Source organism: Jaculus jaculus, chromosome 7, assembly GCF_020740685.1.
Source record: "Jaculus jaculus isolate mJacJac1 chromosome 7, mJacJac1.mat.Y.cur, whole genome shotgun sequence".
NCBI lineage: Eukaryota > Metazoa > Chordata > Mammalia > Rodentia > Dipodidae > Jaculus > Jaculus jaculus.
The window spans coordinates 9,286,410-9,309,769 of NC_059108.1; the positions used below are offsets into that span (position 1 = coordinate 9,286,410).

A 23,360-nucleotide genomic window follows, 5' to 3' on the forward strand; every position below is an offset into this window, starting at 1 on the left:
AAGTTAAAGATATATTTAAAATTAAGAATTAAACACCTGGTTTGCTTGAAAAAATACTACCATACATAAAGAAATAACTCAGCATTTTGTGGGGTAGTGTTATGATTTTGAAACATTTAGGTGTTTTGGCCAAGTGCAAGTAAGATTTAAGGATAGGAACTAACTTGAAGTTTGAAATCAGGACTTAAAAATAGATGGGGGCTGGAGAGCTGGCTTAGTGGTTAAGGCGTTTGCCTGCAAAGCTAAAGGACCCAGGTTTGATTCACCAGGACCCACGTAAGCCAGATGCACAAGGAGATGCATGTGTCTGGAGTTCATTTGCAGTGGCTGGAGGCCCTGGTATGCCCATTCTCTCTCTCTGTCTGTCAAATAAATACAAATCTATTTAAAAATAAGAACAGAAACATCAGGGCATGATAAAGCAGGTGCTTCAGCTGAGCAAGGGGGTGACTAGAGCTGGTGAGGCAGAAGGACGGGCTCCTGAACAGCCACTTTCTCGCCCCGCTGGGGTCTTCCCTTCCCGTGTGCCATGGTGGCGGAGCTGCAGCCGGCCACTGGCATGCTCAGGTGCTCTGCAACCCGGTCTTCAGGTGCCTTCCCATCTGACAGCTCGCGGAGCTGTGCCTGGCACACAGCTCTAGACCTCCGTCAGCTAGGGAAAAAGAAACATTGAGGGTACAAGGAAAAGGGAAAGTACCATAGCAAGGCCGTCACAGGTCAAGTTACAAGGGACCACCCTACTGTAGAGCCCAGGGCTCTCCCGGCACACCAGGTGTTCAGCCACATCCTCCAGAGTTGGGCCTGGGGAAAGCTTGCTCCCTCGCAGGGGACTGGTTCACATCTGGCTGAAGGGACAGGGAGATCTAGGGCAGGACGCTAGTAAGTACACATCTGTGCTGTGAAGTCCTTCTCACATGAAGGGCACACGCACACAAGCTGAGCATGACAGGTCACTGAGCTTGCCAGTCCTCTCCCTACCTGTGCAGACGGACACGAAGCACAATCCTAGAAGAGAGAGAGATCACAGCGCCCCAACGAGAGAAAAGTTGGGACCAGTTTTCTTCTATTTCAGGCTAATGTTTTTATATGTGTGGTTGAGGGGATGCTTGCATCTCTGTCGGTCTGCACATGTGTTCTGATCATGTGTCGTGTGTCAGGCTGCATGTATGTTCTGATCACGTGTCGTGTGTCGGTCTTCATGTGTGTTCTGATCGTGTGTTGTGTGTTGGTCTGCACGTGTGTTCTGATCTCATGTCGTGTGTCGGAATGTACGTGTGTTCTGATCGTGTGTCGGTCTGCACGTGTGTTCTGATCATGTCTTGTGTCAGACTGCACGTGTGTTCTGATTGCGTGTTGTGTGTCTGACTGCACGTGTGTTTTGATCATGTGTCGGGTGTCAGACTGCATGTGTGTTCTGATTGTGTGTCGGACTGCATGTGTGTTCTGATTGTGTGTCGTGTGTCAGTCTGCACATGTGTTCTGGTCACATGTCGTGTGTTGTCTGCACGTGTATTTTGATCTCATGTTGGTGTATGTTAGTTTGCATGTGTGTTTGGGGGAGATAAAAGTAAGTCTGTTCACTCCAGATAGGGCACCAGCAAGAGACCAAAGAAACTATTGAGCCCAGGTCTAGTGTCGTGAGCCAGTGAGTTTATTGGGGCACTTACAGGAGTAGGAGCAAGGGGCTACTTAGAGGACCATGGCCGCCTCAAAGGAGCTGCATCGCCAGGAGCCCACCCCCAGCATAGGTGGCAGCTCCTGAAAGCCACTCAGGATGTAAAGTTTTAAATAGTATCATTCATTCTGACATTTCAAAATACCATTTGTTTTAGGTGATTCTCATCCTCTCTCCCCAGACTCCTCCCTCCTCCTCCACTTTCCCTTCTCCCTTTCGTGTACACACCACGTGCATCTTTTCTCCTTCCCACTGCTCCCGTATATTTGCATGCCTACATACTAGCAGCTAGGCTCTGCATGCGGTTTGGGTCTTTCTGAGCTTTGGTCACTCACGTCACTTAGCATGATTCTCTCCACGTCTGTCCACTTTCCTGCAAAGTTCACGCTTTCATTTTCCTCACTGCTGCACACTGTACCTGTGCCACACCGTCACTGTCTGCTCATCTGCCGGCTGGCGTCCGGGCTTAGTCCAGTTTGGGGCTATTACAAAAAGCAGCATTCGTCGTGGGTGTACAAGGTTCTCTGGCAGAGTCGAGTCCTTGGGTAGATGGCCAGAGTGGCACAGCTGGGTGGCATGCGAGGAAGTCTCCTTATAGGTTTTGAGGTCCCTTCCTACTGATTTCCAAGGTGATGTGTTGGTTGGCACTCCCACCATCAGTGAGTAGGCATAAGTCCCTCTTTGTGTCTTTGCCAGCATTTGCTGCCCACTTTCTTTTTCTTTTTCTTTTCTTTCTTTCTTTTTTTTTTCGAGGTAGGTTCTCACTCTGGTCCAGGCTGACCTGGAATTAACTCTGTAGTCTCAGGGTGGCCTTGAACTCATAGCGATCGCTACCACCTCTGCCTCCCGAGTGTGGGATTAAAGGCGTGCGCCACCACGCCCGGCAGCTGCCCATCTTCTTGATGCTGGCCATTCTCACTGGAGTAAGATGCTATTTCAGAGTGGTCTTAATTTGCATTTACTTAATGAGTAGGGATGTTGAACATTTTTTTAAAATGTTTTGTTCATTTTTATTTATTTATTTGAGAGCAACAGACAGAGAGAGAAAGAGGCAGATAGAGAGAGAGAATGGGCACACCAGGGCCTCCAGCCACTGCAAACGAACTCCAGATGCATGCACCCCTTTGTGCATCCTGTTAACATGGGCCCTGGGGAGTCGAGCCTCGAACTAGGGTCCTTAGGCTTCACAGGCAAGCGCTTAACTGCTAAGCCATCTCTCCAGCCCATGTTGAACATTTTTTAAAGTACTTTTTGGCCATTTGTATTTCTTTTGTGCACTGTCTGTTCATTTCATTAACTCCTTTGATAATTGGCAGTTTTATTTTTTTGTATTTAATTTTTGGTATTTAATTAAAAAATTATGGTTACTAGCCTCTGTCTGATGTATGGCTGGCAAAGGTTTGCTCCCATTCTGTATGTTTGCTGTGCTGATGGTTTCTTTTGCTGTGCAGAAACTTGTTAATTTCATGTACTCCCATTTGTTAATTCTTAGGCCTGTTTCTTGTACTGTTAGAGTCCTGTTCAAACAGCTGTTGCTTGTGCCTGTATCTTGGAGCATGTTCTCTACTTTTTTCCTCTTACAGTTTCAGTGTTTCAAGTTTTAGACTGAGCTCTTTGATCTGCTTTGCATGGTACCATGCTGGCTTTGTTAATACGACTGTAGAGTAACTGGAGGTCACGTGTGGTGATACTTACGGCACTGTTCTTTTTCCTGACAGCTTCTCTACTGGGATCTTCATGCTTTCATATGAACTTTAAGATTTCTAATTCTGCTAGGAATGTTTTCAGAACTTTGATGAGTGTTGCTCGGAGTCTGGACATTCCTCTTTGGTAACGTAGCCATCTTCTCAGTGTTAACTGCGCTTGCCCGGAGCTCTTTGCATCTTCTAGTGTCACCTTCAGTTTCTTTCCTCAGTGTTTCAAAATGTCCCTTGCAGAGGCCTTTCATGTCCTTGCTTAGGTTTATTCAAAGGACTTTTTTGTACTTGTTTGTTTTTAAAACTATTCTTAGTGAGATTGTTGTCTTAGTTATTTTCTATATTTCTATATTTGCTATAGGGGACTACTAATTTTTGTATATTGACTTTTGTACACTGGTACCTGATGAAAATGTTCATCAGTTCTAAGAGTTTTCTTGTGGAAGCTTTAAGGTCTCCTGTAGAATCACGTCCTTTGCAAACAAGGGTTCTTTAACTACTTCCTTTTCCCTGTACCTCCTCTGCTTACTGGTCTAGCTAAGACTTCTGGCATTATATTAAAGAGCAACCAATTCCTGACTTCAGTGAAAATGCAAGTCCTTTTTCATTCAGTATAATGTTACTTATGTGTTTGTTTTGTACAGGATTTTATTGTGTTCAGCTTTGGTTCTTCCATTTTTTTATGTTCCTAATTTCATGTGCTTTTATCATGAAGTGACACTGGCTTTTGTCAGAAGCCACCACACCTAGAGGATTGTTTTTTAAACCAGTCTACTAGTCTTTGTCTTTTGATTGGAGAATTAAGACCATTAACAATTAGATTGCTATTGAAAGTGCATATTAATTTCTGATTTCTGTAGTGTTTGCTGTTTTCCCATTCCTTGTGTGTTTGTCTACTGCTCCCGCGTGATCTCCTCTTTCCTGTGGCTTCATGGATGTTTCTCTTGCTCACCATTGCATTGGATCCCTTCACGTATCTTCCTTAGTACTGAGTTAGTGGTCATGAGTTCTTTTAGCTTATATTTATCATGCAATGTTTGTGTTTCTCCTTCAATTACAACAGGTAGCTTTATTGGGTAGCTGGTTAGACAGTCATTGTGTTTTAGAGGTTGGTACATTCTGACATGCTCTCCTGGCTTTTAGGGTTTCTATTGAGAAATCAGCTATAATTGTGATGGATTTGTCTTCATATGTGATTGGTGTTTTTCTCACAGCTTTTAGAACTTCCCCCCTCTTTATGTAGTGTTTTAACTGTACAGTGACATGGACAAGTTCTTTCTGGGTATGTGTATTTGGTGTTCTGATTGCCTCCTGAATCTGGATGCTCTTCTCTCTTCTTATACTTGGGAACATTCTGTTCTGATTTTATTGAGTATGTGACGGATGACTTTAGGCTCACAATTCTCAAAGGAAAAATCCTTTAGGTATGTGTCTCAAATCTTTTGTCATTTCCTCAATTGTTTTGTGTCATTCTACCTTTCTCAATGCATAAAATTCTGATGACAATTTCCCATTGGCTCATTTATATAATAATTATTAAATATCTTCTAAATTCTGGATAAGCTGTGATTTTTTAAAAATGACACACACACACAGATTACAATATAACAAGGGCCACATGCCTTTAATAATCGTGTAGCTATTTTTTAACAGAGAGAGAGTATGGGGGGTCGTTGACTATGTCAGCAGGTATCTGCTTCAACGAAAAAAAAAATGAAACCTTCAATTCCTAGGACACTAAGTAAAGTTGTTAGATTTGACTTGCATGTGACGAACCTGAAGAAAAAAAATAAACAATTGGGGATTTAAAAATTCATGGGTTTTGAACTTAAGTTTCCTGTACATCCACGCTTTCAAAACCTTACAAAATGCAAGTAAGTGTAATGTAGTTACATGACTGGTAAATGTGAGAGAAAAAGACTGTGTCATGGGTAAGCTGACGGGGGGGGGGGGGCACGCACATGCAGTGTCATCAGAGAAGGCCTCTACGAAAAGATGTCTGACAGCAGAGGTCTAAAGGTGGATAGTTAGCAGAGTAAGGGCATGCACGAGATGTGTACCTGTAAGGGCAGAGGGCTGATACGGTGAGCAGACTGTAGAATCAAGGGGCTTTCTTAAAAGAAATATAAAGGAGCAGCTGGGGTAGGAAGTGGAGTGCTATATTCTGAGAGTTTTAATGCAGGCTAGTGTAAGTGAAATGCAGATTCGTCACTGAAAATATTTTGTGATAGTTGATTTATGTGTGTATCCATCCATCTTACATGCATGCTGCTAGGTAGAATCGGAGGCTGAAGAGTTGTAAGGAAAGTAATTCACTTAATCCCTGAACATGTCAGTGTGCAGCTATGGAAAAGTAAAAGGAATAGCTATTCATTACCTATAACACACTGCCTCTTGCTTCTGCAAACAAATTCTGGGTGCATGTGCCCCTTTGTGCATCTGGCTTTACATGGGTACTGGGAAATTGAACCCTGGCTGGCAGGCTTCGCAAGCAAGCACATTTAGCTGCTGAGCCGCCTTCCCACACCCTCTTTTGGATGTTGAAAGTGTGCAGAGAGCATGCGCTGGCTGTAACCCGCTGATAGGTCAGAAGAAGGTGGAGGCGTGGGGCGAGCCTCGCTCTGAGGACCTGGCACTGTTTGGCTAGGTGTGGAGCTTAGACTCACCTCATGTACAGTGCATGCATGTGAGCTCAACAAAGTGTTTTGTGTGTGATTCATGCTACACACGATTTGTACACACAGGCGTCAGTAAAGTTGTATTCTTAGTAGCATATAGTATTGTGAAGTACAGATGCTTCCTAAGTGTCCGTTAGTAACTGGGTCAATGAACATGGGCCAATTCCATCTTGGGCTGTTAAAACGCAACCTGCACCAGTGTAGTTAGTTCTGCAGGGTAAACTGTGACGTTGTTCATGATGAGGGAGTTAGTTAAAGTTTGAAAGACATTTCCCCTGCCCCTTGAAAGACTGGCGAATTAGTTTATGTTTATTAGTTTATACCACTCAAATCTTATCGTTAGGTGAGTGTCCCATCTCATCTGTGTCTCTTTTTGTTGCAGTTAGGTTCACATTGCTGGCAGAAATCACCCAACCAAGAGAAGTTTCTGGGGAAAAAAAGGTTTATTTTGGCTTACAGGCTCGAGGGGAAGCTCCATGATGGTAGGGAAAATGATGGCATGAGCAGAGGGTGGACATCATCCCCTGGCCAACATAAGGTGGACCATAGCAACAAGAGAGTGTGCCAAACATTAGCAAGAGGAAACTGGCTGTAACATCCATAAGCCCGCCTCCAACAATACACTGCCTCCCAGAGGTGTGAATTCCAAATCTCCATCAGCTGGGGAACCTAGAACTCAGAACACCTAAGTTTATGGGGGACACCTGAATCAAACCATCACATTCTGCTCCTGGCCCCCATAAACTGATAACTATCCATGATGTAAAATGCAATGCATTCATCCAACTTTAAAAGTTCCCGTAGTTTTTTAATCAATTCCAATGATGTTCATATATCCTCATTGTCCAAGATCTTTTAACTGAGCCTTAGTACCAAAAAAATCCCCCCAAGCCCCATAATGACACAGAATAAACATTCACACTGCATAAGATGGCATTGGGCATAACAGAGAAATATTCAACCAATACAAGATTTAAAACAACCAGAACAAACATCAAACTCTTTAACTCCAAGTCCAGCAACTCTAGTCAGTGACAAATCTCATCTCTAAGTCTGATAATTCTAACCAGCAACAAATCCCAGCATCTCTACTGGGTCTCTACTGCAACCCACAGTTCATCCTCATGGCTCCATGGGTCTCCATGCAGACAGCCAGCAAATCTGCCTCACACTGTCCATGCCTTTTCCAAAACACAAGACTGTGTTGCAAACTCAATGACCCTCTCTTTCCTGCATTTCTTATACTCCACAATACCAGGTGGGGTGACAATTTGTTAATCCAGGGAGGATAAAACCGACTTTGAAGAACAGGTTGCTTCTTGAGCACTCAGGACCCTTCACAAGAGTTGACATTCTCCCGGTCTCCCCAGTGCAGGTCAGCTGGGTTGTCATCTCATATAATTACACCTGAATGGGCAGCAGTTTTGGCCTAAAGATTTTTCTTACTATGCCATCCCACTGCTCACAGCAGTTCATTTCTATGCAAAGCAACCCTGTACAACTTCTCAGGACATGGACATAACAGCAAGCTTCTCACACAAACTGCTAGCCCAGTCCAAGGAAAGTTCTTTCTCACCCTCACAAGCCAAACCTCACAGTCCATTGTTCTTACTGCATTCAGTTCTTTCAGCTCTGAACAGAATAGTCTGTCAAGCTGTACTTACAGCACTGCAAGATGTCTCTTAGGCCAAGGTTTCAAATCCTTCCACATTGTTCTTGAAAATGAGCTACAAAAGGCCAAACCACACAGTCAGGTGTCCAGCAGTAATCCCTCTCCTTGGTACCACTTTACTTTTGCAGTCAGGTTGGCATTGCTGGCAGAAATATTCGACCAAGAGCAGCTTTGGGGAAAAAATGGATTTATTTTGGCTTACAGGCTTGAGGGGAAGCTCTACAATGGCAGGGAAAACAATGGCAAGAGTAGGTGGACATCACCCCCTGGCCAACATAAGGTGGACTATAGAAACAGGAGAGTGTGCCAAACACTAGCAAGGGGAAACTGGCTGTAACACCCATAAGCCTGCCCTGAACAATAAATACACTGCCTCCAGGAGGTGTTAATTCCAAAATGTCCATCAGCTGGGAACCTAGCATTCAGAGCAACCAAGTTTCCGTGGTCCGCCTGAATCAAAGCACCACGGCTTGCATTCCATCAGGATCCATTTCTGCATACTTCGGGCACTTTATGCTCACATTCTTTGCTGACCTGCTGTGGACATCCCTGAACACCCGAGGACGGTGCGCTCCGCGGGCTGACTCTACTCTTGAGTCACTGCCGCCTTCCCACCACCCCCTTAGCAGTTTTTGTTCATTTGTGTCCTTGTTTTTCTCCTTTCAGTCTGTTCTTCACATCTTCCCATGCCAGCCTCAGCCTACTTATTGTCCAGTGGTTTTTCATTACTTATGGGATAAAGATAAAAAATAGCATGCCCTTCAAAGTCTTCATTACCTTAATTTTCCATTTACAATTCTTCCATCTCTCCTAATTCAGTGTTCTTCCTCCTCAGAGCTGTGGCGCATTGTCTCCCCCTCCTCTTGCCGTGTAGTGACCCATGTTCTGTGAATAACTGATGTCTACCCATGCTGCAAATCTAGGCTCTCAGTTGGTGACAGAGACCTTCCAGATCAGATGACACACACATACATATGTGTACCATAAGTATGCAGTATTCGTGTCTAATACAGCCTAACATAGAAAACAGTATCAACAGACACTAAAATATAAAAACATGCTTTACCCCAGTCTACAGAAACACTTACTTGTGTATCTTACATTGTTCCCCTGCTGGGCCGCGAGCTTTGTGATGGCAGGGTCGATGTCTGCAGTGTGCGTCTACTGGCCATGGGTTTCGTTGGCGCGAGCGCTCGGCGGGGCTAGAGCTCGCACTTGAGGTGTGGTGTGGATTTGCTCGCGAGCCAGCGTTCGTTAGGTGTGCGCTGCGTGACAATCAGTGTGGTGAGGTCTGTAGCAGAGAGGTGCTTGTAACCCAAAAGCTCATAAATGGGGCGGGGGGGAGAGAAAGGTGTAGAGAAATGACTATCCTCACCTCTGACGAGGGCCTCAGTGGGCAGTATTATGTTTTCACTAACAGACCAGGCTGGTTTAAGAACAGCTCCCTGAATGGGCAGGTAAGTCTTACCTTTGTGTGTGTGTGTTTTAAGCTAGGCACAGGGTTAGTTTAACTCTTCTGAAATAATCCTTTAGAAGAAATAGGGAATAGAGTCTTGAATTGTTTTCTTTGAAAGGTGATTAGTAAGTCAGGCAAAAACATGTAGATAAAGGAAATGATTTTTCTGAGTAATGTTGCTAGAAACCTTACAAGGCTAATAGACGTAGAAGATATGGTAATGTACAACTGGATAACGTCTAACAAATGATGGTTTTTTACTAAAAATGAAGATAAGCAACTCTTGCAGTGGGAGCACAGTGGCTCTTCGTTAACATTGAGTCAAGTATCCCTTTACTTCTAATGGGTCTGCTGGGAATGAGGACTATAGAGTTTGAGAAGTTCCTTAATAGGAAGGCAATCAAACTGCAAATGTCTCTTGTGCTTGCTTGTCTTCTGTGTGTTATGACTGCATCTAACCAGCTGTTTTCCATCCCTTTCTGTCTCGGCATGCTTCCTTTCTCTTCCTGGACATCAGGAGCAAAAACGTGTAGATGGCACCACCCGTGAGGTGAAAAAGGTTAGAAAAGCCAGAAACAGGCGCCAGGAGTGGAATATGATGGCATATGACAAGGAGCTTAGACCCGACAACAGGTTGTCTCAGAGCGTGCACCATGGAGCGTCTTCCGAGGGATCTCTGTCCCCAGACACTAGGTGTGTGTGTGCGCGCACGTGCACGTATGTGTGTGACTGTCCTCCCGTGCTTGGGGCCACTGCATTTTAAAATGGGGATGCACTAGCAGCTTTGGGTACCACAGTGTTTCCCTAAAATATGGCATACATATGGCTTTGAAATATTTTAAGGCAGTGTTATTTTAAATTGGGTTGCTTCATATAATTCTTAAAAGTTCCCTTAAACTTACTGCTGAACTAGTAAGTGTTTAACGTTGATTCTGAATTTTGGAATTCTGTCAGTGATTTCAGTTTTCCTTTAGGTTAATCACATAATGCTTTAGCTTGGAATTTTAAGTTTCCTTTGCTGTTTGTTGTCTAACTATGATTAAGTGGTAATTACTTGTTCTGTTCCATCACACATGAAAAAGAGATGGGCAAAAGAGGGACTGACAACCTTACTTGAGATGAGTGGTATTCTAATTTCAAGCAAAGCATTCCTGCTGAATTTAACAATTTTTTAGTAATCAAATGAAAATATCTCCTTCGGATGCACATGATGTGCTTGCTTATGAAGTCATATTTGTCACACAGAGGAAATTATTGAATGAGAGGAACTGGCCAATTTTTAATTCCCTACTTATATGGCTTTATAAAGTTGTAGTTTTTCATTTGCGTAAACTCTGTCTTCAGTGTGTGAAAGATGGATAGAGACTGAGGGTGGCAGAATGCTCCTGCACACTGCCAACTAGAGTCCAGTGCCAGCACTCAGGGGGATCAGAAGTTCAGGGTTATCCTGTGTTATATATGGAATCTGAGGTCAGTGTGTACATGAGACTGTCTCAGAAACCTTGAATATTCTTCCATAATTCAAGAAATTTTCAAAAATAACAAAGCTGTACCTTATATTTGATCTGTCTTTTTGCCCTCCTCCCTTTTACCTGTGTGAGCTCAGTGTTTAGCACGGCTTCTGTGTGCTGAAGGTGACTGTGGGCATTTGCTAGCAGACAGATGTGGAGGTCACAGAACGCATCAGTCATTTTTCATTGCTGGGACAGAACACCTGACAAACATTGGTTAAATGGAGGAAAAGTTTATGTCGGCTTAGTCACAGGTCACAGCCCATCATGGCGGCGGGAGCTTGAAGCAGCCACTCGGGCTCAGCGCTCAGTGAGGAAGCAGAGCCTCGAGCCCTGCCCGCCGCTCCCTCCGCCCTCCAGCTGTGCCTCTCTGGGGCTGCTCCGCCCCTCCGCAAGTCTCATCTTATGGTTCTGACATCCTAGAGTCGCCATTGCAACTTACATGTCACCTCCCTAGCTTTACCCATGACCTCCCCTCAGGCCGTCCTTGCAGTGACCCTGGCCTCGGCAGCTTTCTGGAACTGTGGTGACATACGCCACGAACCCCTCTGCCGTGCATGTTTCAGCCTCTAACACCTCCACACGGGGTGACACCGCAGGTCCTGCTGCCAGCTGGGTCTGAGGCCTGCCCTGCGGACCCCACTCTAAAGGTCTCTGCGCCCTCCAGGCTGATGCTGGTGAAGCATTTCCCTGGACACTTGGGTTTCAGCAGGGAGTTCCCACAGTTGAGGCTTTCTCCTTCAAATGAACTTGGGATTGCACGAGATGGTGCTCCAGTGCATGGAGGTTTGTCCTCAGAATGCTTCCTGCTGTCCCCATGCAACAGAGAAGGGCTCTTTCTCTCCGATGGTGCTGGTCTCTAACAGTTACATCTACTTGTTCAGCACCTGAATGGTTCCCTGTCTAGAGATTTCTTTCTTTCACCTAATAGATTAGCTCATTCCTCTTAAGTTCAGCATCCCTCGGGTTCTCAGCACGTGCACAAAATGTGGCCGGTTTCTTTGGGAGCCCATGGCATGAACTGCTGCTGGCCCATGGAATCTTTGTTCTCCTCTGAGACTTCGTGAGCTGTGACTCCCTCCACTCTCTCCTTCTCTCGCCACGTTCTTGTCTTCCAAGCTGTCACCAAAATGAACCAGTAAGCTCTGCCTACAGTATTCAAGGACTTTTCTAGGCCACAGTTTCAAACTCTTAACAAGATTCCTCCTGAGGAACAATGCCAAAGGCCTATGAACCCCATGGTCAGCTTTTTCACAGCAGCAGCCCCACTTCTTAGTAACAGTTTCTATTGTCAGTCAGCCTAACCTTACAGGGACAAAATACCCGACGGAAATCAGTTCAAGGAAGAAGGACTTCCTTTCAACCTACAGGTCCAGGTTGCAGTCCCTCGGGGCAGCAGCAGTCTGAGGCGCGGGTCCCAGGCAGCACCGGAGCAGGCGGAGAGCAGCGAGCGCCGCTCCGCTCTTCCCACGCTGCCCAGCTCCAGCCCCACAGTGCAGCCGGGCCTCCCCCTAATTCCCTACGCTGGATAATCCCGCAGGTGATTCTGGCTCCTGTCAGGTTTATAGTCAACATAACCCATCACACGGAGCTTTCACTACTCCTGCCTGCATGGGCCTCCAAGTTCTTACAGGCCATGAGACACATTCTAGACCTCGTTTGTATACTTGTTACCTTTAATACTGAGAGAACTGCTGGGGCTCTGAGTTGTAGCCCCACATTTAAATTTCACTATTGGCTTATTTACAGACAGCGTGGACATTAAAGCAGTCCTGTGCCTGGTGATAAAGAACCTGAAAATGTAAAACTCCCACCAATGTCACTTTGCCTTTTCATTTTCTCAAATCTAGTTATGATGGGGCCTGGGGAGATTGCTAGTGCTTAAAGACAGTTTTTGCATAACCCGCTGGACTGGGTTCAGTTCCCCAGCTGCCCATGTGCAGCTGGACAGGTGTTAATTTCCAGCAGCAGGAGACTGTCTAGCACACACACACATAAATAAATATTTTTAAAAGTAATTTAGTTATTTAAACTTGCTCATGTAAAACATTCCATATATACTTTGTTTTCAAACACATATAAAGTGGAAAACTGGTGGATTATTATTTTTTTTACTCTACTTGATGATACTCATCCAGCCATCTCTGATTAAGTAGTCCTGTGTTGGGCCTTATGTTGATAGACAGGTATTCACCATCTATCTAGTATTCGGCCTTTTTGTTTCCAGTATGTAGGTGTGGCTTTATTTCTGTTAGCTTTCAAAAAAAAGTAAACGGAGCTGTTTTACTTCTTAAGAATTTCCTTTGGTTTCATACTATTTCCCATGGCTGCTCCCTGTTTGCACACATCATTTTCTAACAGATATATTGTAACTCATCATTGGCTTGAACTATAGTACCTCTTAAATTGGAAAGCTTTTTAACTTAAACTGCAACTTTTTCTTATGTAAGACATACTTACCTAGATATTACAGAGAAAACTTAAAATTAGAGACAGTGCCAGCATCCAGAGAAACGTTTGCATCTTCGTGTGTATCGGCTTGTAGTCTTTTTTTCTGTACATGTGTGTATTTTTTTCTTTTACAAAATTGGAATCATGCTGCTTCCTTTTGACTAAAAATATTTCATGATTTAGATAATATCTAGATTAAAAACATGTTTCTAAATGATATTTTCTCATCTATGTATATTCAAGATAACGAGGGAAAGTTAGTAACAAATTCCATGACATGAGCATATGCCAGTCATATGAGTAATATCTTTTTAACTGAGACCACATAACTGCTCCTCATGATTTGTTTCTAAGTGTGGGTTTCAGATGAGAACTGAAGAGGTAAAGATAAAGTTCTCGCGCTACTCAGGAAACAGGACACCTCCATGCTGTAGGGCCGTATCTCTACCCACCCATCCGCCCCAAACCCTGCAGACCACTGGACCAGCTTCTCCCCATCCCGGTGCTGCCTCACCCCACCAGTTTTCTCTGCTGCAGTGTACAGCGACTGGTTGGCACGGAGCTCTGGGTCCACACCCTTCACCTCCACGTGGGCGTTCTGGCTCCTGGCTGACTCTGCCTGCCCTTCAGTCAGCCTTCCCCCACTCCTGACCCGGTCATCCCCTCTTTTCCTGTCTTGTTCTCTTGGTCATCCCCCAAAGTCCAGCCCTCGTTCCTCTTTCAGCGTGTCTTCTTCTGATGGGCCCATTGTCTCGCCCACCTTTGCCCTTTGTCTTAAGGCTGGTTCATGAGGATGGCTTTCTCGCTACGCCACGGTGTGCAGCGTGTCACCCTGGGTCTCACGAGGAGCACTCCGTGCTGATCCCACTGTCAGAAAGTGGCACATGGTTACTGACCTAGTTACTGCGGGAGAGTCAAGGACATGTTATCCGTCACCCTAGCGTCGTAGGTATTTAGTCTTATCTTTTAAATTACTGAATCTAAATACAGGTCAGACAGCTTCTCCCCTTAAAATTTCTGCTAGCATAGCAGTTGGCAGTTAAGACATGCTCACATTTGCACTGTAGCGTAGACGACACTGGGCTCACGGGGAATAAAACGAGCCGCTGGCCACTGCTGTTCGGGGACAACAGGACGCGGAGCGGCTGTGCGGGCGGGGAAGCTTGGGGCAGGCGCTCCGCTGGCCGCTGGCCGCTGACGGCGAGTGCGCATCCCCTCTGTCCCTCCGCATCCCCAACTCGTGTCTGCCTGTTTCCTCCAGAGAGAGAAGCATAAGCTGAGTCCTAACAGAAGCCAGCAGGTGCATGTGAGGAAGGTCAGGACGCGAAGAGAAGAGTGGGAGAGAAGGAAAATGGGCATTGAGTTCATGAGTGACGCCAGGAAGCTGGAGCAGGCAGGGCGCGCGGGCGAGGACAGGCTGCCCACAGGGTGGGTCGCTTCGCTTCCTCGGCTTCCCAGCCCCAGGCCGCCCCCGCTTCCGCCTCAAGGGAGGATGGGCAGCCTGCCGACGTGCGTCCTGCCCCCCCGGGCGGGCGTGTGCCTGCGACGGGCGTGGGTGCTGCGTGGCTGCCACGTGGGCCCGCGCTCGCTCCCGGGGACTAAGCGGGCCTCCGCCCCAGCTGCGCACTAATGCCAAAGCCCTGCCCTTCAGAGCTTCACTTGAAAGTGCCCGAAGCCGGGAGCCGCTCCCCAGACACCTCGCCGCCTTCTCTGTGAATTAAGTGTATTTCTCCTTGAGAAAAATCCAACTGCGGCTGCATTCTAGTTCCCCTTTCTGTCCTGAGTATGAGTGCTCATCCACTCCACCTGCCATTACACATTCTAACGTGTCGTCATGGCCATTGCCACCAAAGCCGCCTGTCAGCCCGAGGTGCGCTTTGCCAGTAAAACGGGATGGGTCTGATAGCCTCGTCTTCGTAAAGAAGCACATGGGATGCCGTCCAAGTAAGGCTCTGTTGGTTCCTGCTTGCCGATCTGACTCGCTTCAAAGCTGTGAAGCCAACTCCATGTAACTCTGGGGCTTGCTGCTAAAAATAGTAATCTTGTTGCTGCTTGGAAGCTCTCATGGGGCTAGACCTAGTTGATGATAAAGGAATAGATGTCTGCTTCCTATGCATTGACAGTGTTTTATATATGTGTGTGCTTCTGTCTCTTAGGGGACACTTTAAAAACTCAATTTGAATCTCTTCCTCCCCCCCCCCCTTGCTCCAATATCAGGTCTCACGCCTCAGATGTTACAGATTACTCTTATCCGGCTACCCCCAACCATTCTCTGCACCCACAACCGGTGACCCCTTCCTACACAGCTGGGGACGCGCCACTCCACGGAGCCACAAACCAGGCCTCTGAGCACGAGTACCGGCCCTCCTCTGCCTCGGGGAGGCACATGGCCCTCAACAGACCTCAGCAGCCGCCGCCCCCTCCTCCTCCCCAGGCCCCAGAGGGGTCCCAGGCCTCTGTGTCAGTGGCTCCAGCGGACTACGGGTAAATCAGTATGCCTTGTGTGCTAGTTGCTCTGTGTGGTAGAATTTTATCACACAAGATGGTCCACAGGGATTAGATGTGGGCAGTCTCGGTGCAGCACAGTGTGTCAGCAAACCTTTCCTGTTACAGATGGGCCTCAGGACAGCGGCCCTGTGTCTCTGTGTGTGTGTGTGTATGTGCGTGCCCCCTTTGCACACATCCCGATGTGTGTTTGGTGGAACCTTAAGCAAGAAAGAAATGAAATGCTTCTTTGTGAACCTGCCCGAGCCCTCCGAGTTCTCGACCAGTTCTGAGAGGGCCAGGGAGCACGCTCACGAAGCATGAAGGCATGTCTGCCTCTTCTCATGACTTGCCCTGCATCTCCTCTCTCCACCTCTGGGGACCCCAGCTTGTTCTGGCCCACAGACCTTCTTGTTTTCTGTTAGAAAATGCCAACACTTTGTGCAAGACCTCCCTGGCTCCGTGCTCAGTGAGCTTGAACCCCAGCTTTATTTAGACAGACTGTCTTTAGCCATATCTGGATTGATCCTTACAGCACTCCTTGGCACCAGTGTCCAGGAAAGTTGAACACACGCCTCCAGCAATGTGCCTGTTTCTCCTGAGCCCCGACGCTGCTCCCTAACCCTCTGCCCATAGCCCGAGGGAGGCCATGCCCTCCTGTAGTGTCTCCTGGCCCACAGTAAGCTGGCATTTCCAGAATATATTTTGAGGCTGCCTCATCAGGTACATAGGGGGTCCAGATGACCAACAAAATGTTGGCTGATGAGACTAGAGCCCACTTCTTGGCCATGGGCCTCTTCAAAGCATTTGACCTCTGCTGGGCACTTTAGTCCCAGAGGTTCCCATTGGGCTGGGCTGGGCTGGGTGAGGATGCAGCATTTTCCCAGTCCCTTTGGCCTCAGTACCCGCCTGAAGCAAGGTTATGAGACACACACCTCTAAGATGCCCAGGAAAGGAAATTGATGACCTTCTGTAGCTGTTACCCTAGCTGTCCACAAAAAATCACTCTTTTTTCTCCCTGTGGTCTTTCTGGGTATTTTTCAGTGGGCCATGCATTACATCATAATGAATATTGTAAAATTGTGGTGGGGAGGGAAATGACTCTCAGAATGGACATTGTAAGTCAAACCCAGCTGGCACTGTTTGCCAATTTGCCGAATCTGAGGGATTCTCTACTGGGTATATCAGACCCAGGGGGACATGAACCTCTGGGGCTCCTTGGGTGACTATCTTGTCTTTTCGTTAGCAGGCTCCCGGCACAGATGATTGAATATTACAGCCCTTCAGGACCTCCACCGCCGCCCCCTCCCCCCATCATCCCCTCGGCACAAACTGCCTTTGTCAGCCCTCTCCAGATCCCCACACAGCCCCAGGTCCCCGCCTCCGCCGGCTCCGCATACTCCTCCCCTCCTCACCAGCCCTCCAGCGGGCTCCTGGCTGTGGCACCACCACCTCCAGGCCCCCCACCTCCCCCACCAGGCCCTCCTGGCCCCAGCTCTTCTCTTTCATCCTCCCCAATGCATGGACCCCCCGTGGCTGAGGCAAAGCGTCCAGAACCTACGCAGCCACCCATCAGTGATGCACGAAGTGACCTCCTTGCTGCCATCCGGATGGGTAAGTGGATACCCAGACTGACAGCCTTCCTTTTAGGGCGAGATGTCTGTAGATGAACTAGCCACGGCCTTGCTACCTTCAAACGTAACCGTCCGCGTACTGTTACTTTGTAGAACAGACTTACAGAAGCCTGTTTTGATACTATCTCAGTAATGGGGGTTCTCTTGCAGGTACTGTGGAGACACACTATGACAAAGAACTAAAATGCAGGAATGCTTACTTGACCAGAAAGCACATGTCAGAGACCATAGGTTAATAAGTGGGGCGTTTTCCCTACATCCTAATCCAGGGGTACCAGTCCAAATGAAAGAAAGTGAGCACCTGCATCCTAGACATGCCATCAACATGGCTTGACGGGCTGAGCCGGTTTGCACCTGTGTGTAGTAACACACTCGTTCTGACGGCGGAAGTCCTGCCCTCGCCCCAGGCTCCAGAGCAGAAAGGTGGAGTGCATCCAGCGCAGTCGGGGTGCGGCGCTGGTGCCTGGCCCATTTCAGCCGCCCCAGAACCCCACAGGGAACGTGTATTCTGTACACGTCGGAGTCACTGCACGATGTGGGAACAGCCCAGAGCTCCTCGCGAAGCAGGAAGCGGCCCAGCCGCCTGGTCACAGTTCACTTGTCTCTCCCACAAGTCTCTGAGGAAGGGGCCGGGCTGCAGTCCCTGGACCACAGTCTGGGCAGCATCCTTCACACAGCAGCGGCCCGGCGGTCTGCGTTGCATGTGTGCGCGCATGCAAAGACCCTGGGGTCCTTCCTCTGTGTAGCTTGAATCTCATCTGTACACTTTGATTCTGTCGAGGCAAAATCCCAAAGATAGAATACCTTAGGACATCAAGTTGACAGTTATCACATCAGATGAGGGACATGCTGCAGAAACCGGCCCCTCTCCTTTCTGAGTGCAAACTGTCCAGATGAAGGGCTTTAATGTAAGCAGTAACTAATAAGGCACGTTGTTGAGCCAGAGGATGCTTTCTCCACTTTGATTAGATTGTTTTATTGGCAATATTTGAATATCTGGGAGTAAGTAGCAGTATTTGCATCTATGCTAATCTTCCAGTTTTGATACTTGTTTAGGAAATAACACTAAGTAGCTTATTAGTGAGAGGGGCATTAAATTGCATATGCTCTTAAATGTTCAGAGAAAAGTCTATATATGCACAAGAAAAATTGGAAAGGATTGTTAAAATGTTTTTATCACTTGTGTAGTCTACGATACATAGTTACACAAGAATACTTGTCTCCTGTTTCACAGCCATCTCATGAATCTGAAATTATATCAACAGAAAAAGTTTAAAACGGTAGACGTTAAATTATCTGACATCTTATTTTGCTAATAAGTTCATTAGGTAGCTGCATGTATTTCATACCAGTTTCCAGCACTAGACTTTGCACATGCATTCTTTTCTCCCCTCAAATCTCTGAAACGTCTTGTTCGTAAGCTAAGTAGAAAAGTCCAGTTTATTTTCCCTTCACTTGGAGCAAGCAACAGACTTGACTTGATCCCCCCCCCCCCCCGCACGCTGCCCCTAGGGATTCAGCTGAAGAAGGTGCAGGAGCAGCGCGAGCTGGAGGCCAAGCGGGAGCCCGTGGGGAACGACGTGGCCACCATCTTGTCCAGGCGCATCGCCGTGGAGTACAGCGACTCGGACGACGACTCCGAGTTTGACGAGAACGACTGGTCCGACTGAGCGGCAGAGCAGGCGGCGGGTGGACGCCGGGCACCGCGTGGAAGGGCGTTGGGGTGGTGTGGTCTCTGCACCCACAGAGTGAGGTCCTAACCCTGTAGCTTAGCACCTTTTCTATTAACAGTGTGACATTGCTTCTGCACATCCAAACTTCTGGGTTTTCTCAGTACTTACTGTGTAATACTTAAGTGCCACTAAGCAGCACATTGTGCTCACACGGGGAAATTGGCTGTAACTAGTGCATCGTCCTTCAGACAGCATCTTGCTTCCCTCTCGGCCATGAGAGCCTTTACTCCTAGTGACCCTGTGATTGTGTGTCTGTGAAACTCCCCGGTGCTGGGTCTTTACACTAGCGGCCGTGTGTCCGGTGACGTCTTCCAGCCAGCCAGCAGCCCTGCCGTACCGCACGCTTCTCTCTCTCTTTACTCGACGTGTCTCGGAAGAGTTTGGTTCTAGAGGGAAAGCTCTAACAAATCAGGAGAAAAGGGCGTTCCCTCATTCGGTTTCTTGGCTTGGCGGCCTCTGATTGAATCTGTGTGTTCCCTTGAATAATGTCATTGCCTTTGCACTGTCCAGGCAGGCAGGGGTACCTGTGGGCCCTCCTTCACCTGCTGACTTTTAGAGGAGGGGGCAGCAGCTCGGTAGTGATGCAAATTGCAAATGAAGTCCTTTCCCTTCAGAGACCATCGAGACGCCCGCACAGCCCTGACTGCCCGCTCGGGCGCGGGACATCCGGGCACTCAGCATTTGCTGGCCAGAGCTGCCTCATTAAGGATGTGCCCTCATTCCATGGCCTGGGAGCACGTCCTGTGTGAGGCCACCGGAGATCTGAGCTCCTCGGTTCATAGTGGAGAATATAAATCGGCCCTCATTCCACTTGCTCTGAGTTCTGAGAGCTTAGGGTCAGTGACAGATGCTGTCAGCTGCCCGCTTTCCACGGTGCCGCGGCTTGGGAAGCTGCAGTCATGTGAGCAGGGCCTGTGCCCTGTCCCGGAAGCACATGGTCGTCTTCTCTCATATTGTTAGCACATTCGAGTTTAAAGAGTACCTCACAAGATGACCCTGACTCACCCCATTGCCATGACAGAGCACCCTGATTCCCCTCTGCCCACCCCCATGGTGATCCCACAACCCTAGCTCAGGTAGGCACCAGGGATTCCAGGAGGACGGTATCTGGAGTGTGAAATTCTGGATGGACAGCTGCTTGCTTAGAATAATCCTGACGTCCCCAGGCTTGGATTCAGGGTGTGACCTGCCAGGTGTGTTAGGACACTCTGCTTCCAGTAGATGAAGGGAAGGACCTGGAGTTGGGCCTTTTGTGTGAGAGGGTAGAAAATGTCTGGCGGACAGTAATAGGGTGCTTTTTATGAGTTCTGGGGACATCAGCCAGCTGCCCAAACCCCTTCCTGTGTGAGTGGACTCGTGACCTTGTGCATTTGTCCTCTGTCACCCACCATACAAGGTTTTAGTTCCATAGATCTTGACATCAAACGCCCCAGATTCGGCAGCCTCTTCCCCCGGGCTGCCGTGGCCTGAGCGGAGTCCTCTCCACTGCCCAGCCGCCTGGCTCATGCTTCGAGTGCTCACTGTACAGCCTGGGCCCTCGGCCACCTTGGTTTTCTGCAGATTAGTACTTATTATGAGTTTTATATTTCTTCTTTAATTTGTTTTTCTCCAACTTGGATATCTATGGTGTTGCCAGTGTTCTAAAGATTTTGAACATTTTCAGTCTTATTTGACCCTTACAATAGTTTGCCTTCCTTGTTACTTTGGTGTTTGGCGTGTTCCATATAACTTAAAATCAACCTTTGCTTTATGGGGCCCCTGTGTCCTCAGGATGGAGGAAATACATTCAACCCATCAGCCGTGCCAGGATTTCTCCTACTCAACATCGCATCGCAGTACAGTTAGTGGCACCTTATTCATAAATATTCATGAGCTTATTAATTGTTAGTTGTCTTTCTGTAGTTTAATTAACAAGTTATTTTTAGTTTGATTTCATGACTAGTGAGAAAGCTTTTGCCTGTTGTACTCTATAACTTCTAAAGAATGGAAAATGACTAAAATCCAATTTAGATTATTTTTAGAGTATCTTTCCAACAAATTTGATTTTAGTCTAAAATTTAAATCCAGGTCTCTCCTACTGTGGTATTGCACACACAAAAAAAAAAACAGAGTCTGAATTTTCATTTTCAAAAAGTCTTTACCAAAACAAATAGAGAACATTATTGAATAGCATATTTAATTTATATATGCTTTGAGTACAGTTAGAAAGTCTAAGATTATTTTATCCCCAGCTTTATTGCTTCATATGTGTTTTTCGCTGAGTATCTGGCAAATCTTTCTTATAGTATATACAGACATGGGCACATGAATGGATGGATGGGAAGATGCCTAAATCTCTGTCACTGTAGTACTATGTGGCTAAGAAGGCAAGTGGTTGTGCATGGTTAACACCAAACGATGGTACTTATTTGATACTTATATTTTCATTTACTAAGGATACTATTAGAAATTTATGTCTTTATTTCAGTACATTTTTAGCACATCAAAAAATCTTTGAGTACAGAGTGACTAGGCTGTGAAAGATTTTGTAATCTTTGCACCTGAAAGACATGATACATTTTAATCCATTAAAGACTAGTGGGAATGTATCAGGGTAGCAAATAATTTTTGTTTATGAAGCAGAGTATCTGTTATCTTGCAGTATTATCAATTCAGTTGTAAGATGAATTTAAAGTGAATTAAAAAATCCTGTCAAAAATTTTTATCTGTTTATATATCTTACTATTAATTACAAGTAACATATAAATAAAATTATACTTTAACCCTATAAGATTCTGCTTATTTATAACACTTTTCTATGTTTGACTATTTTGGGGGGAGAAATTGGGAGTTGTATATGATTTTTATTTATCATTTTTCTTATTAGGTAGCAGAAGATTCCACCCTGGTTTCTACGTAAGTCTCCACATACTTTCTGTGTGACTGCGGGTTCAAATTGGGTCCATGATTGGGTCAATACGATACATAGTTAGAAGAAGCTACTGTGAATTGGTGTAATGCAGTCAGTGGGTAGCGCCTGCAACATTTAACCTCCGTGGTAATGGTGAGTGATGCTGCATGCCATTCATTGCTCGGGACGACGTTTACATCCTCCTGTGGAAGTTCTTCCTCCCGGTGCTACGGCAAAAGCTGACAAAAGCAACTTGGGGGATGCGGGGCTTATGTTGGAGCACGAGTCCAGATGTTGAGGTACATTTTGGATCTGTAGTAACAAAAACAGCGTGGCGCTGGCCCAGAAACAGATAACGTAGGTCAGTGGAACAGAATGGAGTGTCCTTCCGGTTATGAACCCAGGCAGGCAGCTACAGCCATCTGAATTTTGGCAAATGACAAAAATACTCCTTGGAGAAAATGCAGCCTTTTAAACAAATGGTGCTGGGAAAACTGGTTCTCTTTATACAGAAGAATGGAATTAGACCCGTCATGCTCTAGGATCAAGTCCAAACGGATCAGAGACCTATTAATGTTAGGCCCGGAAGTCTGAAATTGACAGGAGAAGAAAGGGAAAACACTTCAGCATGTCGGCACCAGGAAGGACTTTCTCAACAGGACTCTAGTTGCTCAGGAAATAAAGCAAATAATTGTGAACAAACAGGATCTCTGGAAGCTGAAAGGCATTTGTATAGCAAAGGGAACTTTACTGAGCAAAAAAGCAACCTACAGAGAAAGTAATAATTTTGTGAGCTATAATGTCTGACAGAGAACTCAAACTAAACAATAAGAAATCAATCCAGTGGGGGAAAATGGGCCGTGGAACTGAACAGAGAATTCTCAAAAGAAATCCAGATGGCCAGTAAATTTTTGTGAAAGTGCTCAACATCTGCAGCCATCAGGGAAATGCAAATGAAAACTACTTTGAGATTCCATCTCATTCTAGTCAGAATGGCTATCATCAGGACAACAAATAGGGCTGGAAAGCTGACTTAGCAGTTAAGGCTCTTGCCTGCAAAAGAAAAGAAAAAACCCTAAGACCTGGGTTCCATCCTCCAGTACCCGCATAAAAACAGTTGCACAAAATGGTGCATGCATCTGGAGTATGTTTGCAGTGGCTGGAGGCCCTGGCAGGCCCATTCTCTCTGTTTCTTCTCTGTCTCTCCTTTGCAAGTAAATAAATGGCAACAAATGCTGGGTAGGGTATAGGTAAAGGGGAACCCTTATTCCCTGTTGAAGGGAGTGCAAACTTGTAAAGCCACTATGGATATCAGTGTGGGCATTTCTCAAAAGCCTAAAGGGTACTTACCATATGATGAAGTAATGCCAGTACTGAGCACGTGCCCTAAAAACTGTGGCAATACTGGCTCGTCCATGATCTGTCCATAATAGCTAGGAGATGGAACCAGCCTAAATTCTCATCAACTAATAAATAGAT

General features: G+C 46.5%; 1 protein-coding gene across 3 annotated transcripts in view; it reads left to right on the forward strand.

Annotated features, from left to right (window-relative positions):
- Positions 1-21,758, forward strand: part of Wasf3 (WASP family member 3) — a 100,924-nt gene extending 79,166 nt beyond the window's left edge. For 2 of the 3 annotated variants that reach the window (XM_045155418.1, XM_045155419.1), the window contains 4 exons: positions 9,696-9,871; positions 15,358-15,624; positions 16,871-17,238; positions 18,771-21,758. In XM_045155418.1, the coding sequence (XP_045011353.1) occupies positions 9,696-9,871; positions 15,358-15,624; positions 16,871-17,238; positions 18,771-18,928 (969 nt within the window). In that variant the 3' untranslated portion in view covers positions 18,929-21,758. The remainder of the gene's footprint in view (positions 1-9,695; positions 9,872-15,357; positions 15,625-16,870; positions 17,239-18,770) is intronic. The other variant, XM_045155420.1, reaches the window with a different exon arrangement.
- The last annotated feature ends 1,602 nt before the right edge of the window (positions 21,759-23,360 follow it).